The 19,215-nt window shown below is 44.9% G+C and overlaps 1 protein-coding gene across 2 annotated transcripts in view; it reads left to right on the top strand.

Moving 5' to 3' along the window:
* Nucleotides 1-1,832: 1,832 nt before the first annotated feature.
* Nucleotides 1,833-19,215, top strand: part of Xrcc2 (X-ray repair cross complementing 2) — a 25,325-nt gene continuing 7,942 nt past the window's right edge. Inside the window, exons 1-2 of one of the 2 annotated variants that reach the window (XM_028774740.1) lie at nt 1,833-1,957; nt 13,321-13,402. In XM_028774740.1, the coding sequence (XP_028630573.1) occupies nt 1,919-1,957; nt 13,321-13,402 (121 nt within the window). In that variant the 5' untranslated portion in view covers nt 1,833-1,918. The remainder of the gene's footprint in view (nt 1,958-13,320; nt 13,403-19,215) is intronic. The other variant, XM_028774741.1, reaches the window with a different exon arrangement.

The following is a 19,215-nucleotide window of genomic DNA, read 5'->3' as shown; positions in this document are numbered from 1 at the left end:
GCTCAGCCTGCTTTCTTATAGAACCCAGAGCCACCAGACCAAGTACAGCCCCTCCCACAATGGGCTGAGCCCTCCCCCTTCAATCACTGATTAAGAAATGCCCTTGCTGCTGCAGCTGCTGCTGCATGTCTTTAATCCTAGCGAGTTGGGAGGTAGAGACAGGTGAATCTCTTGAGTTTGAGGCCAGCCTGGTCTACAAAACAAGTTTCAGGACAATAGGCCTCACAGAGTAACCCTGTCTTAAAAAAGAAAGAAAGAAAGAAAGAAAGAAAGAAAGAAAGAAAGAAAGAAAGAAAGAAAGAAAGAAAGACAGAAGAGAGAGAGAGAGAGAGAGAGAGAGTGAGAGAGAGAGACAGGAGGGAGACAGAGGCAGAGACAGAGACATGGAGGTATTTCCTCAATGGAAGCACCTGACTTTCAGGTAATTCTAGTTTGTATCAAGATGACATAAACTAGCCACCACAAATAATGACCTGCACAGCTTCTAGCTTCTAGAATATGACGAGAGAGAAAAATGACACAGAGCCAACTTCACACTTTTTCACAAGGACACAACCTACAAATCTGTTGGAAAGTGAATTTTCAGGAGAGTTCCAGTAACTGACCTAATAAGTTGTAAACTCCATCAGGCATTTTTCCTGTGACATACTCCTAGAAAAGTTCAAATCTGATGTGTGGTAGTATGCCTTGTACAGACATTCAAGTGTACTGTGTACATAAGATTTGTACTCATAAATATACAGAATATAAGTATTCTACCTATTTATTCAATGGGCATTTGAAAAGAAATAGAAAATTAATCTACTCTCCATTCCTTCCTTCCTTCACCCAAGATCTTAACAAAATGGGCCAGGGAATGTAGTTCATCTGCAAGAGTGTTTAACTAGCATATACTGAAGTGTTGATGCCTAGAATCACATAGAGGAGTGCTCCTGGCTTTTATTTCTAGAACTTAAGAAAAACAAAACAAAAAAACAAAGGCAAACAAACAACCTAACCAAACCAAGAGCTTGAAAAAATTCACAGGCTCAGTGTATTTCCACAGTTCGTCTCAATTCAACATATATTTCTCTTTTCCCACCCCAATTATCTATAAATAACATAGCCAGTCAGAGGTTTTTGACTCAAGAAAGAACACAAGGACGTGCTTGCTCTGTAACGGTATTAGTTTTTTTAATCCGGTTCCGCTGCTCTGCCCAGAGTAGTCTCCTGGGCGCAAACGATCATATGGCTTCCGCCTCAGGAGTTGTTGGGACCTGACACACCAAAAGCCCAAATCAGTAAACTTTTGTCCTACTATTTTTGAGACACGATCTCATGCCCAGACTTATAGCCTGATCCGACTCTTGGTGATTCCCCTGCCTCCGCCTCCTGAGCGCTAGGATCACAGGCATACACAACCGTGGTAGGAAGATTTACTTTAAGTTTCTTTAGAACAAGTAAGCACCAGGAGTGGTGGTGATCGCCTTTAATCCCGGGACTCAGAAGGCAGAGGCAGGTGGATTTCAAGTGAGTTCGCCGCCAGCCTGGTCAACGTAGTGAGTTCCAGAACAGCCAGAGCTACATAGAAGCACGTCTCAAATAAATAAATAAATAAATAAATAAATAAATAAATAAATAAATAAATAAATAAATAAATAAATAAATAAAAAATAAACAAACAAATAAATCAGGTACATGTTAATTTTGCCCGATAAAGGGAAGTCTAACAGAAGGAAAGGACTAAAGGAGGCGCATGAGATTGGCGTCACCGAGAGGGCGCCGCAGCTTTACTGCGCATGCTCCTGGCCTCTTTGGCCAAGAGCCCGCACTGTGCGCACGCGCACACGGGGCCGTTGCTCTGACTGGTTCTGTGTCTCGCGCGTTTGCTAAATGGCGTTGCAGGCGGGCGGGTTGAACCCGAGGAGCTGGCGGGGCGATGTGCAGCGACTTTCGCAGGGCGGAATCCGGGACGGAGGTGAGAGCCGCGGGGCGGCGGAAGGGCCGCTCACCACGGGGTAGGGGGCGGGAGTTGGCCGTGCGGAGAGCCACCGTGAGGCGGCGCGACAGCCACCAAGGAACCCGTCGGCGATGGCGAGAGGAGTGGCAGGAGCTGGGGAAGGGAGGCCCACCAGTGGAGGCATCTGTAGACGTTTTCTGAATTTAGGTAGCTTGCTTCACCTCTGTAACTTACCTATGCTTGTGGCATCCGGCCCTCTGTATCCCAGAATACCCCCGTGGTCTGTCTCTCCAGAGCCACGCAAGCCATTTCATTCAGGAACCGTTAGCGTTAACGTGTGCTACTGGTTCGTGTACTATGTCAGCCAAGAGTCGAGAGTAAGAAACAATAACAACAAAAAATCAACAGGCATGGTGGTGCACGTCTTTAATCCTAGCACTGAGAGGCGCAGGCAGGCAGATCTCCGAGAGTTCGAAGTTAGCCTGGTGACTCCAACTACTATAGGTAGTTCCAGGCCAGTCAGGGCTGCATAGTGAGACCCTCTCTCAAACGAACAAAATGTAATAATCGAAGCTGCCGTAAAATGTACAGTATATGGTAAAAGCGTGCCTCTCCAAAAGATGGTCTGTAAGACAATTTGTAGGAGGAGATGACTTACATGCTTGTTCAGAGGGGATCCAAGTAGCACATGCCGGCCTTGAACTTGCTGTGCAGTTGAGGGTAACCTTGACCAGTGTAATTTATTTATAGAAGTTATGTAAATGAATGTGTGTTTGTGGGCTGGTCTGTACCCATGTGTGCAGATGAATTTGGAAGCCAGAGGAAAAGGTGTCAGATGATCTGGAGCTGGAGTTGCTAGCAATTGAGTCATCTGAGCCAAACTCGTGTTCTCTGTAAGAGCAATATCCATTCTTAATACATTCTTAATACATCTCTCCAGCCCCTAACCTTCAACTTCTGATCGTCTGGCCTCCCGAATGCTATGACTACAAGTGTGTGCTACCATGCCCTGTTGTCCAGTGCCAATTTCATGATTACTGGGCACTGGAGCTGCCACCAGAGCTACAATTCCCAGCCCCTGAGCTGGCATTTTAGAGACTATCTGCAGTGGTTTGTTGCTGAGGAGGGAGCAGCTCAGGTATGGTCTGCATTTAGTAAGGGCAACATGTAGGGTAGCCGTTCTCAACCTGTGGGTCACCACCCGTTTTGCAAACCTCTATCTCAAAAAATATTTGCATTATGATTCATAACAGTAGCAAATTTAACAGTTACACGGAGTAGCAACGAAAATAATTTTATGGTTGGGAGTCACTGCAGTATGAGGAGCTGTACGAAAGGGTTGAAGCACTAAGAAGTCTGAGAACTGCTGATTTAGGGGAACAGCCAGTGGTTCTGTAGAGTCGCAACAAAGGTAATGTTGGGGAGTGAACTTTAAGAAATAGGTGGAATATGCATTTCACAGTGTAATGGGGATGGACTCATGCACGCGCAAACACACACCCCCCACAACACTGTTTCTCCCTTCCCTGCCAGATCCCCCACCAGGCTTTTCTCTAAATGCACTGAACATGGCATCTTCAGAGTACACTATTGATAGCAATGTCTGGTTTTCATAGGGGAAAAAAAAGCTACAGAGTTCCCCCTTTGTCAGAGACAAATATTAAGTAAGACAAAAAAGAATTAACTAAAAAATAGTTTTGTGTAATCATAGGCTTACAAACTTATTTATATGATTTTTTTGCTTCATGCCTATGTGTGCACTTCATACATGCCTGGACCATAGAACCAGATGGTCATCAGATTCCCTAGACATGAGTACAGTTCCCAGCTGCCATGTTGGTAGTAAGACTTGAACCTTGACCTTCTGCAAGAGCCATTGCTCAGCCCCTGAAATATGTTTTTTGTTTTTGTTTTTCAAGACAGGTTTTTGCTCTGGTTGTCTTGGAACTCACTCTGTAGACCAGGCTGGCCTTGAACTCACAGAGATCCACCTGCCTCCGCCTCCTGAGCACTGGGATTAAAGGTATACGCCACCACTGCCCGGCTGAAAACACCTTTTTAAAATGAAGAGGAAAGGATTTTGCTGTGTTCTTCCTATAGCCATTTCTTTTTGCACTTCTTTTTGTTGTTGTTTTATTGGGGCAGAGTCTTATATAGTCTAGGCTGGCCTTGAACTTATGATGCCTCTGCCTCCTCAGTACTGGGGTTGCAGGAAGAACCACCATGGTTGGTTTCTGCATTTATTTCTACTGGTCTTTTCTACCAGAATCACAACTTAACACAAGATAAAATCGAAACTAAGATGTTACCCTGTGGCCCCCCCAGCCTGGCGCTCAGTATCTTTGCTTGTTACAGTGGTCTGTGCCCACCCTCTGCCTCTGCTTCCTTAGCTCCAGTCATGGAATCTCATCAGCACCACCAGCGACCTGTACACTGCTGAACACAGTAGAGTATTTCCTGCTCTTAAAATGCCCTTTAGAAGACCTCTGTCCAGGCCAGTTCTACATGTCTGAAATCCTAGCATGGGAGGCCAACCTATACTCCACCCTGAGCTCCAGGACATCCTAGGTTTGTGGTAACCATGCCTAAGAAAAAACCATATGATAGTGGGGAGCATGTACAAATGAACTTTTCTTCTTAGGGAAAATCATGATGGTTTATCTTAGTTGTCAGCTTGATGGGATTTAAAAATCACCAGGAAAACAAATCCCTGGTCATGTGTATAAAGGATTTTCTAGGTTGGGTTGAGGTGGGAAGACTCATCCTAAATCCAGGCTCTGCCCATCCCACGGGCTGAGATCCTGTACTGAGTAAGAGGAGGAAGTGAGCTGAGCTTCAGTGTTGAATGCTCTCTCTGCCTCCTGACTGAGGATGCCATGTGATCAGTCCCTCTTCTCTGACAAGGTGGTCTGTGTCTCAGAAGTGAGACAGATTACCCCCCCCCCAGTGTCTCCGTCCCTTCCTTCCTAACACCTGCTTTGTCAGGTGTTTTTGTTTCAACAGTGAGATAAGTAATACAGAGAGCATGGGAGGTTGCCTCCAAACTTTATCTCGAGTGAAAGTGGTCAATATTCTGTTATCAAAAGTTCCTGCAGAGCCGGCGCTGTAACTCCCTCAATTAGCAGAGTGCTAACTTCATATGCTCAGAGCTCTGGGTTTGATCTCCAGCACCACATAAAGCCAGGCTTGGTGGTAAGAGTTCAAGGCTGTCCTGCTACAGGGTGAGCTTGAGGTCAGCACAGGCTACATGAGACTGTCTCAGAAAAGGAGGGTAGAGGCTGGCAATACCCTTGGTGGGTAAAGGGCTTGCCATGAAGCCTTACAACCAACTTTGAGCCCCAGGACCCACATGGTGGAAGAGTAGAGTGATTTCTGCAGGCTGCCTTCTGACCTTAACACATGTGCACATGTTAACATACCTGCACGTGCACACATAGACATACAATAGATGTAACTTTAAAAAATGTTCAAGTTCCTTTTGTTTCTGGTAGCCCACCAGAGGTAAACACTCAGACAGGTTATAGCCACTTGAAAGTCTTTATTCCCGCTGGCTGGGACTTCACCCAAGTGTCAGGGACTCAGGACTGTCGATAACATGGGGTTTTAAAGAACAGAGGCTCATCAAGGCATCTCCTTTAGCAGCTGCAAGAGGGTCCCAAAGAGTAAGCAGTTTGAAGCAAGTAGTTTTAAGAGAAGCTTAAGGTTGGAGTCCGTGCAAACCAGTGGCTGAGATGAACAATTAGCTGGAACGGGTTCCTGCACAAACAGGCAGTTTTAAGGGAAACTAAGATACAGTTAGCTAGGGACATCCTGACCTTGGAATAGAGTTGGGTTGTCTTCATGGGATTCTCTGTCAAGGAGATTAGATTCCAGTTCAACCTCAAATGGCCTCAGCAAGAGCACACGGTGGAGGAGCCTCTGCACTTCTAGCCCTGTAAGGCTCAACGTGGCTCACACAGCACTACCTAGTGTCTTGCTTTTCTATTTGCTGTGATAAAACACCATGACAAAGCAACTTAGAAGGAAAAAGTTTGTTTGGCTTATACTTCAAAATCACAGCCCATCCAGAGTCATGGTGACTTGTCCCCTGAACCTTCACCCAGCCGATACCTGGTTCTGAAGATATCTGTATTCCCCCTGAGCACCCACACTCCAGTGTCATTCCCTTCCCCACGTCCTGCCTTTCTGTGTTTATACCCCTGTGTGAATTAATTATGATTTGAGAAAAAATTAAAAATAAAAAAAAGAAAAAATGTTAGAAAATAACATGATTTTAGACATTAAATATGAAGGTCATATTTATATAAAAATGAAGGAAGTGATGGAGGATTTACTACTTTGAAAATAAAATGAAAATATAAGCTTAGAAATATCTAAAAAAAAAAAAAAAAAATAGCTGGGCGGTGGTGGCGCACGCCTTTAATCCCAGCACTTGGGAGGCAGAGACAGGTGGATTTCTGAGTTCGAGGCCAGCCTGGTCTACAGAGTGAGTTCCAGGACAGCCAGGGCTACACAGAGAAACCCTGTCTCGAAAAACCAAAAAAAAAAAAAAAAAAGAAATATCTAACACTCATTTTGCATCTCTAGGTGTTCTATGCTTTTCTTCAGATTAGCTAGTGCCTGTATTATAGTATATGCTACATACCAGTGCATAGTAATTATGGAGTCTTTTGGTTCCTCTTTTGTAAATATTAGAATGGTTTTAATTAAAAAAATAAAGCCACACTTCAGTTAATAGAATAATTGCATTAATAAACACTACTGTATTAAAGAAAAAAAAATCACAGCCCATCATTGAGGGAAATCAAAGCCAGCACCAAAGCCGAGGCCATGGAGGAATACCTCCTAGACTGCCTACTGAGGGGAGTGGGGATACGTACTGCCCACAGTGGGCTACGCTCTCCCTCATTGATCGTTAATCAAAAAAAAAAAAAAAAAAGCCTCACAGACTTGCCTTCAGGCCAGTCTCAGTTGAAGCTTCCCAGATGGCCCTAGATTGTGTCAAGTTGACAACTAACCAGCAAGCCTAGCATGCCCAAGGCCTAGAATTCATTACTCAGCAATGGGGTTAAAAAATGTATACTATACGTTCCTAGCTCTTTCCAAGATCTTGTAGACATTTCTTTCTAACTGAAATTTGGAAACAGTCTCATGTAAACTCCCAATAAACATCTGTGTGTTTGGTATATATGTACATATTCCATGTCACATGCAGAAGACAATTAGGCTGTTGGGCTACAGCTAGCTACAGGGACCCTGTTTCTACTTACCCTCCCACCCCCAAGCGTTACATATGTACACCGTATGTTATGATCTAAGCTATGCACACCATAAAGTCACACCATGCGGCAGATCTCACATAGGAGGTTTATTAGGGAGGACTATATAGAGGCCGTTTCTGGGCGAGGATGTAGGGAAAAGACAGTGGGAAGAAGAGCCACTGGCCTTTTATAAGGCAGTGTAGCCCGTGTGCAGGGAGAGGAGGATTTGCAACTCATGGTGACAGTGGGATTGTGTGGCATCTTGGTAGCTAGTGACAAGTGTCTGTTGTTGTTAGGTGCCTGGGGCAGGTGGTGGAGATGCCTGTGCTAACACTGTGCCTGCCTGGCTTTGTGTAGGTCTGGGCTCTGAGCTGAAGTCCTCATACTTGTACAGCAAGCACTTTACCTCCTGAGCCATTGCTGCAGTCCCTTCCCGGTTAAAACTTAATCATCTACCCAATGAAATACTAACTTAAGTTGACATTTTAGTCTCTATAAATTGCTTTTGAATATAATATTTAAATAGGTATATCTTATAGTTTCACTTTTGTGCATTTGTCTTTCCTTTTAGTCTTATGAGATGGTTGCTTTAAAAAGGTGATTATAAAGCAGCAGTCCTTCTGGTAATAAATTTAGAACTCTGAGATTTATTTAATCATATCATATTGGAGTAACAGTTGTCTTTCTGTGTAATATAGACAGATGCTTTGTTCAAGATCCAAGCCTGAGTCTGTGCCCTGAAGGACAGTTGAATTTTGGAAGTGGCTGAGGAGTCTAATTTCACATGTGAAAAGAATTAGTCTTCTGATTTTATTACATTATATTTTAAATTTTTGAGATGGAATTTTATTGTATTGTCCAGGCAACACTGGAAACTTAAGATTCCCAGCCTAAACCTCCCAAGCATCAGAAACTGTAGACATGGGCCACCATGCCTAACTCTGGGAGGTCATAGCAGGAAAAGCAGAGGTTATGAAGGGGTGCTGCTTACTGGCTTCCTACCTTACCATGTCTTGCTCAGCCTGCTTTCTTAGAACACCCAGGACCACCAGCCCAGGGATGGCACCCTGTACAAAGGCCTGGGCCCTCCCATAAATATTACTAATTAAGAAAATGTCCCCACAGGCTTGCTTCCACACCAGTCTGGTGGTAACATTTTCTTAATTGAGGCTCCCTTTACCCAGATGATTCTAGCCTGTGTCAAAGTGACATAAAAATTAGCCAGCACATCCTCTGATTTTAGGGAATATCTGTGATAAAGCCAAACTTCCACATTGATCATATCCACACCAGGGCAACTGCTTCTTACTCTCACCCACTGTCCACTCCATCTGCCTGCCTTCTGTTGCAGGATATTTGATCTCACTGTGAACCCCAAGATTGTGTTATTTACTGAAAAAAGAAGCTGTTTCTAGTTGTGGTGTGGCTCAACCTTAGCACACACATTTAATCCCAAACATTGATGGTAAAGTTAGTTTGTAGAAAGACACACCCATGTTTGAAAGTCTAATTAAGTGGCAGACAAAGTGATGAATCAGAGAAAGATTTGACAGAATAGGAAATGCCCAACTCTCATGAGAAGAGAGAGGAAAGAAAGGGAAGCTACTCGAGGGGCAGTGCGGAGAGGGGAGAAAGGCAGTTTTAAAAGGACAGTCAAGCAGAGGCAGGGCGTGGAGAGAGCAAGCTAGGTGTAGATGAAGACAGAAGGAGCCAGAAAATGAGGAGTCAGAAGATTAGAACAGATTGCTAGAGTTAGTTTGAGGTCAAGCAGAGCAGTCCTGGAGCGGCAAAGAAAGAGAAGCCAGATTGAATCAGTCAGCTTAGAGAGGAATTTGAGCCAGAACAGCTGAGTTGAATCAGCCAGCCGGAGATCAGAAAGAAAAAAGAAACAGTGCGATTACTCTGCAGTAAGTCTCAGAAGCTGAAAACATTTTAGATGTATGGAGACTAGAAGTTTAAGGCCTAGGTTAGTCGACTGAGGCAGTGAGCCTCAGAGCGGACAGTTAAAGCCTTCCTTCCCTCCCTTTCTTTTCATGATTATTATGTCGATACAAGAGGTTGGCTTTGGGTCTTGTTCCTCAGGAGCTGTCCACAGTTTTTTGAGACATGGTCTGTCACTGAGACCTGGAGCTTGCCAATTAAGATATGCTGGCTGGCTGCCAAGAGCCATACCGATGTCAGTGGCCTGCACTGCTACCATGGTGATGTCCAGGCATGTGCTGCTGCTGAGGGCCATGCCTGGGTTGTGTTCTTACTGTGGCTGGATCTGTGTTGATGTTCATGTCTCGTGCTACCACTGAAGGCCACTCAGATGTCTGTGCTCTGTGCTGTAGCCTGAAGCCATGTTGATGTTTGTGTGCCATGCTATCGATGTGGGTAATACTGAGCTGAGTGGCCTGCACTCCACCCAAGGCCATGGTGATGTTGGGTCCATGATGCCGCAGACGGCTATGACTGGGTCTGTGGTTTTACTGCAGCTGGGTCTGTGTTAATATCCATGGCCCATGTTGCTACCGAATGCTAAGGCAGATGTCCCTGGTATGCCCACGAGCCCAGCTGCATCTGGGCCTGTGACCCTACTGCAATGGGAGCCCTGTTTGTGCTGATGCTAGAAACGGTGTGGAAGCCTGTAATACACTGTCCTGTGCTCTGTAAACACACGGAATGATCAAACCAAAGCAAGACCAAAACCCAGCCGCACAAATGTTAAACCCTGTAGCTAGCACCTGGCACTCATGGTGGAATGGGGCTCTGGTGTGGTCTCACATCCTCTGGGAGAAACCAAAGACAGGCTTGATTCAAATTTACATTAAATTAATTTGTTCTTACTGCTAGCAGGACTACAGTTTTAGAGCCAAACAGCATGCCGTGCAGAAGGGAGTTGAGGTTGATTTTAAAGTAGACATCAGAAAGGTGTACATTACAGCTGTCCATGAAATCCACAGCTGGGCAGCTGTTTTACTTCCCTTAGTTATTTCATTCTTTCCTGCAATATAGTAATAAAAAGACTGTTTCATCCCTTCCCCATGGCAAAAAGCAAGTTTTACAGGAGCAAAGGCAGCTGTTCTTTTTTTCCCTCTTGAGACAGGGTTTCTCTGTGTAGCCCTGGCTATCCTAGACCTGGATCTGTAGACCAGGCTGGCCTCCAACTCAGAGATCCTCCTGCCTCTGCCTCCTAAGTGCTGGGATTAAAGATGCACAGTACCATCCCCAGCCATTATCCTATTCTTAGCTCACCTGCAGGCCACTAGGATATTCCACACGTTCCACAGGAAAAGCTCAGGACCTTAAGGGATGCCTGGCTCCGTAGGAAGTCTCTTTACTCATCACAAGGAATCTGTGTGAGTCATTACTCAGGTCTGAGCACTCAAATGAGTGGAATCATTTCTGGTCAGGCAAAAGCAGAGTGCCATCAGGTTAGGGCTGGCTGTTGTGTCCCTACAGCTCCAGAGGATGTGGGGAATCCCCTCCATTTTAGCTCTGGCTTGCAGCACACATAGCTTCTCTCTTGAGGTACTCGGTGCTACCGATTTCCCCACAGGATGTCTGATGGTCCTGGCATCTTCTGAGGTCTCTGTTGAGGCTGGGGCTCCATCATCATAGCTTCACATACTGACCTCCTAACCTGCCACACGTTACTGGTCTCAGCAGCTTTCTGGAGCTACGGCATCAAACTCCATGACCCTCCCACTCTTGCAGTTGTATACCTGTAGCCAGGGCATGGCCTCATGTAGTCCTGTCTTGAGATTTCTGCCACCAAACAGATAAATTCATTACTTTTAAATTCAGCCTTACCCAAGTTCAGAACACAGCCAGATTCTTTGCTAGACTAAAGCCTGAACGGCCAATAGGAATTGGGCCTTCACTGTCTCCATTTCTCTCTGCATTCTTGCCTTCCCAACTCCCACCAGGATGACCCATTAGCTCTGCATGCAGCTTTCTAGAGCTTCTCTGCCCATAGTCTAAGCTCCTCCACATTCATCCTGCTAACCAGTTCCAGAGGCCTGAGAAGCTCGGGTCAGGTTTACCACAGCGGCCCTGCTCCTTGTTTTCTGTATTACTTTTCTCATGGCTGTGACTAGATACCTGACAAAGGCAAAGGGAAAGAGTTTACTCGTGACAGCAAGAGTTTGATATGGTTGGTCACACTGCATCCTCGGTCAGGAAAGATTCAAGGAACTTTCCTTAGTGAACTTTAATAGTCATGTGACAGCCTAGAATCATCTGAGAGGAAAGCTTGAATTGAGGAATTGCCTAAATCAGACTGACCCAGGGGTGTATCTGTGAAGGATTAATTGATCCTGTAGGGTATAAGGCAGAGAGCAAGCCAACAAACAGTGTTCCTCCATGGCGTCCGCTTTCCAGCCCTGATTTCTGTCAGTGGTGAACTGTGGCCTGGATGTGTAAGCCAATTAAACCCTCTCCTCCTCTAAGTTGCTTTTGGTCGGAGTGTTTTATCATAGCCACAGACAGGAAACTAGGACCCTGTAGCTCAGCTTGCTCTCCTTCCTGTTCAGTCTGGTACCCTAGCCCCAGTCTTGTCACCTCGCACATTGATGGAGGCTCTTTCCTCTTCAGTTAAACCTCTGTGGAACACTCTGAGGCACACCCGAGGTGTGTGTCCTTAGTGGTTGTGAATCCAACCAGGTCTCCTGCCTGTTCCATGGATCAGGCTCTTGCAGGTCAGCTTATGCTTTGCCTGCACACTGTGCTCTCTGTGTGTCTGGCTGCACCCATCTCCTATGCCTGTGGCTGCACCTGCCTGTGGCTGCACCTGCCTGTGGCTGGTGTACTTGGACTCCTACTTTAAAAATACAACTAGGGGGGCTGGAGAGATGGCTCAGCGGTTAAGAGCACTGACTGCTCTTCAAGAGGTCCTGAGTTCAAATCCCAGCAAACACATGGTGGCTCACAACCATTTGTAATGAGATTGGATGCCCTCTTCTGGTGTGTCTGAAGACAGCTACAGTGTACTCATAAAATAAATAAATAAATCTTTAAAGAAAAAAAAGAAGAAAATAGTCATGTGTATACACTTTTAAAACAAAACAAAAACAAGCAAACAAATATAACTAGGTCTGCAGCTCCCTAGGGAGTCTTTTCTTGACTTTTCCCTGGGACCTTTTTTCAGCTAAAAAAAATGGGACAGATTAAATCAGACCACTGCATAACTGGCGTAGGTACAAAAAATATTATTGTAAAATAATGCACCACCGGGCAGTGGTGGCGCATATCTTTAATCCCAGCACTTGGGAGGCAGAGGCAGGTGGATTTCTGAGTTCGAGGCCAGCCTGGTCTACAGAGTGAGTTCCAGGACAGCCAGGGCTACACAGAGAAACCCTGTCTCAAAAAAACAAAAAAAACAAAAAAAACAAAAAAAAACAAAAAAAAACATGCACCAACAGTAGTTTGCCATTAGAAATTTATCTGCATACCCTACAGTGCGCTATGCATTACTTCGAAGGTTCAGACTCATTTCACATCAGTAGCTCTGATATATAAATAAAAAGTTAAATAGTTTGAAAGTAAATGAACAGGGATGGGCATGGTGGCATGTGCCTTTAATACCAACCAGTACCTAGGAGGCAGAGGGCAGGTGGGTTTCTGTGAGTTTTTTGAGGCTAGCCTGATGTATATAGTGAGCCCCAGGCCAGCCAAGGCTACATAGGAAGACCCAGTCTTTATTGTTGTTGTTTGTTTGTTTTTCAAGACAGGATGTCTCTGTGTAACAGCAGAAGACTTGTCTTTTTTTTTCCTTTTTTTTTTTTTAAAGCAGGGTCTGGAGAGCTGGCTCAGCAGTCAGTGTGTGCTGCTCCTGCAGAGCACCCACCAGGCTTCCAGCACCCACACGGGTGCTCACACCACTGTTAACTCCAGAGCCAGCAGATCCAACACCCTCTGTCGGCCTCGGGTGCCTCTGTGCACATGACATACACACACATAAATAATACAGTCTTTTAAATATGAACATAATATTTCTCCTAAAGATGGATTTCCTTTTTAATATTTTCCTCTAAATCTTCAAAATTATAGTCTTAAAGATTTTTGAAATTTAAGTAACTAATTTCTGGAATGTTGTATCCATTTAAGTAAATTTTCCCCTCTCTCTCTTTTGTTAAGCTCCTTGCCCGACTTGAAGGCAGAAGCTCCTTGAAAGAACTAGAACCCAACCTGTTTGCTGATGAAGATTCACCAGTGCATGGTAAAAGACAGTGCTGAGCAGAGGAGCCTGTGAAAGGGAGCTCTGTGAGACCGCTTTCCTCAAGTACTCTCGTGTGCCCCTGAATAGCCGCCATGTTCACACATAGCCTAGGAGGCGGCAGTGTAGGCTAAGTGTGAGACACACTAGAGCAGGGAGCTCCAAGCCTTCCTAGTCTGACATCATCTTCAGCACATACGCTGGCCTCTTTCCCAGCACACAGTGTTGATGGGAATTCTGTTTGGCTTATTTTTCACTCTTTTTCCTTAGAAGTTTGCGGAGCCTCAAGCAAGTCCTCAGGTTCCCAATTGTTCTGTTAATATTTCTCCAGAAGGAAAAATAGGAACTAACTTGTCTGATACTAGGAAAACTTACAGGGAAGGTTGACTAGTTAAGCTTAGTTTCACTGTAATATATAGAATTTAAGGTCTATAACTGAGTTTTAGTGTAGTCACACAGATGTATAACTGCCACCCTAGAAAGAAACCCATCTGTACTAGTGGTCAGCCTTAGGCAACCATAGCCAGCTTTCTCTGCAGACTTGCCCTTTCTGGAGGTCTTGTGTAGTTAAGGTAGACCTTCGTATCTGTCTTTGTAGCATGTATCAGTAGCACATCCCTCTCCCTTAAGATTTATTTATTTTATACATATGATTGTTTTGCCAGTGTATATGCCTATGAACCATGTGGGTGCCTGGTGCCTGCTGTGGCCAGAAAAAGGCATTGGAACCCTTGGACCTGGAGCTACAGGTGGCTGTGAGCTGTGATGTGGGTGCTAGGAATAGAACCCAGTTAGATCGTTTGCAAGAGCAGCAAGTAGAGCTGCTGAGTCATCGCTCCAGCCCAGTAACTGATTCTAGTGGGGAGTAGTCTGACTATGTGAGCTCGCCATGACTCAGGAGCTGTGAGCAGTGCTGCTGTGGTTTTAGTACAAGTCTTTGTTGTGGATAGATGGGGTTTGGGTTCCTTGGGTGACACCCACGAGGGAGATTGAAGGTTATAGCAGCTGTGTGCTGTTCATCTTTGGAGATAGCCAAAGTGATCTCTAAAGGTGCATCACGTTTTTCTTGTGGCCATCAGTGAAGTGTCGGTTCCAGATTCCCCACATCACAGGACTGATGGTCAGTGTGTCTTTGTGCTTACAGCATCTTGCTCAGTGTGGAGTGACACCCCATCATGGTTCTGCGTTATCCTTCCCTGTGGCTGATGAGGTTGCATGGTTCTATGTGAACTCACTCACAGTTTGCCTGTATCTTTAGAAGAAATGTCATATTTGCTAATTTTATTGCATCGGAGTGGCTTTACACGCTTTAGATAAACAATGTTTCTCCAGTAGATGAAGCTGCAGTGTGCCTGTCCACACTCTTGTCAGGGCTTTGTGGATTCCTCTAAAGCAAAGGTTGTTAACTTTGTTGAGGTCCTAATAGCTCTTCTTTGCTCGTATTTTAGTATCATGTACAAGACTCTTATTCCCTAATCCAAGATCAGGAAGATTTACAGCCAGTCATGCTGGTACATTCGGGTAGTTCTAGCCTTCAGGAGACTGAAGCCGGAAGGTCAACGTTTAAGGCCAGCTTGTATGTAGCAAGAGCCTGTCTCAAAAATAAACAAAAAGATCTATAGATTGTCATTTTCCCCCTGTTATTTTCTGATTGGAAATGCATGTTGCTTTGATTTCAGGCCTTTTAAATGTACTGAGACTTGTGCTGTGGCCTGAGCAGTGGTTTATTATCTAGAGTACACCATTTGCACTGTAGAAGACTGTACTCTCCTGTCCCTGGGCCAAGGGCTCTCTTGATGACACTTGCTTCTGGCTGACCATTGGTATAACTGTGCCTCCTTGCTGCACTCCTGTGTGCCTATTCTAGCTGTTATCCCGCTTTCTAGAGTGAGTCAGCTATTGATGTTTCCGGCTGTTTCTGTTTCTCCCTCAGTTCTGTCTATCTGGCTTCCTATGTTCAGGGCTTTGAGCATTATGCATATATGAGTTTATCATTGTCATGTCTTCTTGCTGGCTGACCCATTCATCATCATAAAATGTTCTTCATCAGGATGACACTATTTAAAACAAAAGCAAAATCCTAAGTGTTGACAAAGCTGTGAGGAAACCAGAACTATCACGTATCTCTGATAAGACAGGAAAATGGTGCAGTCATTGTTGAGAGCAGCAAGGAGCTTCCACGGGTTAGTGGGACTAGAACTACCATATGATGTGAACCATCGTGAGGTGGAAGCAAACACGTGTCCATCGATGACTGCAGGGACAAGCAAAGTGCAAGGGCTGTCACATCTAATCTCAGCATTGACACTTGAGGTCACCAGAAGGGTGAGGCTAGCCTGGCTACAAAGTGACACTTCACACACACACACACACACACACACACACACACACACACACAAAAGTGGTATATACACACAATGAAATATTTTTCTGCCTTATAAAGGAATCCTGTCAGTGTGGATAAAACTGGAGAGATAGCCACTATCTCCACCCCCTGTACTCCCGCACATTCTTCATGACGGGACCTGCTCATACTGGACTTGCACGGACTTCTCTTATTTACCTTGGTATTGTGGTGATCCATGCTGGGCTGGGACCATCAAGAGGTCTGAGAGTGGGTGCATGGGGATGTGTCTGAGCTGGTTTTTCTTACTGTCCTGCTCCTGACAGCATGCGTGGAAGGGCTTTGGTGGAATTGGAGACTGGCTGGGGGCTGGAAGCTTCATGAAGAGAAGTGCAGTGTGGATGTTAGAAAGCTGGTTCATCCTTGGCTCTGCTCTGCTCTGCTATCCCTGTCTACACCACTGCCTTTCCTATGAATCAGAGAGAGAAAAAGACCTGGCCACAATAGCGCACACCTTTAATCTCAGCACTTGGGAGGCAGAGGCAGGCAGATTTCTGTGAGTTTGAGATCAGCCTGGCCTCAAGAGTTGGGGCTGCTCCCAAGGGCCGGAGTTTGGCTCCTAGCCCCCATATCAGACAGTTGATAACCACCCCAGCTCTAGGCAAGCCTCACACTTCTGGCCTATTCGGGCACTTGCCCTTAAGTGTACATTCCTACTCATACACATGATTAAAAACACATTTTTTAAAACAATTTTTATTTATTTTTATTTTATATAAATTAGTGTTTTGCCTGAATGTATGTCTGTGTGAGGATATCAAATGCCCTGGCACTGGAATTATAGACAGTTGCTTGTGGGTGCTGGGATTTGAACCAAGGTCCTATAGAAGAGCAGTCAGTGTGCTTAACTGCTGAGCCATTTCTCCAGCCCATAAAATATTTTTGAAAAAACCATGAGAATATGTTAAGTGGACTAAGACAAACCATATGATTCTACTTACCTGGGTTATTGGAAGCCCTTAAATGGGTCAGAGCAGCAGCTTTGCTTGGCCTGGAATTTACTGTGTAGCCCAGGCAGACCTTGAACTTGTGACAGTCCTCCTGCCTCTCAGCATTCAGCATTCTGAGATTATAAGTAGCTAACACATCTAGTTTATTTCATATATTTTTTAGCCTACACACATACACACCTACTATCTGAAATAATAACTTTTATTTTAAAGGTTCATTGTATGTGATATTATTACAACCTTCTTGTGATACCCATTCCTAATCTCAACTCTTGGGAAACTGAAGCTGGACGATCAGGAGTTCAAGGCTAGCCTTAGCGTCATTGAGTGTTCAAAACCACCCTGGCTACTTGATGCTGTCTCAAGAAACCAATAAAATAATAATAATAATAATAATAATGAAAAACACAAATAAAAACTGCTCACTACTCTGTACATAGTGTTTTCGCTTGTTTTAGAGAGTGTGTCCACGGTAGCATGATCTCAGGTGGATCCTGGCCTTTTCCTTCCATTTCTCCTATCTACGGTTTTGACCATTTTCACCATTTTGTGTCGTATACCTTCTGTTTTTCTGGTTCTCCTCTTCTGGTTGTTGGTTTTTGTTTGTTTGTTTTACATTATGCTCTGCTGCCATACCTCTTCACCTAAGATTTATTTTATATCATATGTATGAATATGTTTTGTCTGTGGCCATGGAGGCCAGAAGTGGGTGTTGACTCCCCTGGAGCTGGAGTTACAGGTGGTTGTGAGCCACTGTCTGGGTCCTGGGTCCTCTGCAAGAGCAGGCAGTGCTCTTAACTGTTGAGCCATCTCTCCATCCTTCTGCTGTACCATTTTAATTCCCTTCCCATTCTCTTTTATATTTTTTAGGCTCTTCTTTCTTGTCATTAATTAATATCCTGATTTATAGCTGTCTAGCTTGGATTGACATCACTGCTTCGAATGGTTGTTGAGCCCTCACTGCTGCTGAGGTCTAGTTAGTCTTCGCCCTCTGTGCTCTTCCCCTTGCGTCTGTGCACTGTGTGTTCACTAAAACTTCATTTTACTGAAGGACAGTCATTGGAAACAGTAGTACAGGTTTTAGGGTTGTGTGCATTTTTCTGTTTGAGTGCGGGCCTTTTATAACCTAAGATGGCCTCACATTTACTGTGTAGCTGAGGTTAACCCTCAGGAGTGCTGGGATGACAAGTGTCTATCACCACACCCAGCTTGAGAGTGTTTGTAGTTTTCATTTTTGAATGTGGATATTTCTAAAGGGGACTTGACCATTTTTTTTTTTTGGAGGGGGGGTAGATGTTTCTCTGTGTAGTCCTAACTGTCCCTGAACTCACTCTCTATACTAGGCTGGCCTCAAACTCAAGAGATCCGCCTGCCTCTGCCTCCTGAGTGCTGGGATTAAATGTGTGCGCCATGACTGCCCACTCTGAAAGGGGATTTATGTTAGGAGTCTCAGTGTCCAAGACTGTGCTGTGAGTGGGAATGGAAATGAGGGGTACTCAACTTCCTGAAAGAGAAAGTCTGATGACTGAGGCAAGGGAACAACAGACAGTTGTCTGATTGTCTCAGTGGCCCCTAGTGTCATCATGTAAGTGCTGCATCCGCCTAACGCTCAGCAGCTCCAGTGGGCACAGCTGATCCCAGAGGACAGAGGTAAACATGCTGCTCCCCTTCTGCTCGCATACTGACATTTCCTGGGCTGCCTCGGTCATCTGCCATTTGCCATCAACTACGGTTGTTTCCTGCAGCCTGAAGGACTCCGGGCCTGCTGGTACATCTGTCAGCTGTCTCTGAACTGTCATTCAAAAGAAGGCGTGTCATTTCACATGTGTTTGTATAGATGAGCTGGGCCTCAGGAAGCCGATTGTGAATAGGGAAAGGATTTATAGCAGGTTTTTGCATTCAAATATTACTGAAATTTTGAGAAACACGGTCATGTTTAGTCACTATCAAAAACATGTGCTTACATTTATTTACATTTACTGTAAAACTAAACAAGAACTCGGTTGGCAGACCCAAGGCTGGGGTTTCTATGTTAGTAAGATTTCCAGCATCTATTATAGGATGTTTAAGTTGCAGTAAGATCTTTGGGCTCCGGGCTGTGGAAATATTTTTAATGCATTTACAGATGGAGGCTGCTTACTGCAGTGCCCAGTTTCTAAGTCCTCGGAAGTAGAAATTGAGATCTGCAAATTCAGTGTGTTGGCTACACAGTCAGGCTGGTACCAAGGTGATTGCTTTGGCTTTCTTCTTACGTATTCTAAGGCTCTCGCCTCAGTCTGTTAGCCCCAGCTCCTCCCAGCACCCGAGAGGAACTGTCAGGGCCGAGCCATCCAGGTTTCCCCAGCCAAGTCAGTTTAAGCTTTTCAAGTGCCAGACTCTGGAATTTTTTTTTTCTCTCTCTCCTCCTCTCCTCTCCTCTCCTCTCCTCTCCTCTCCTCTCCTCTCCTCTCCCCTCCCCTTCC

This window comes from Grammomys surdaster, unplaced genomic scaffold, assembly GCF_004785775.1.
Source record: "Grammomys surdaster isolate TR1022 unplaced genomic scaffold, NIH_TR_1.0 242, whole genome shotgun sequence".
In the NCBI taxonomy this organism is placed as follows: Eukaryota; Metazoa; Chordata; class Mammalia; order Rodentia; family Muridae; genus Grammomys; species Grammomys surdaster.
This window is presented reverse-complemented; position numbering and strand designations above follow the sequence as displayed.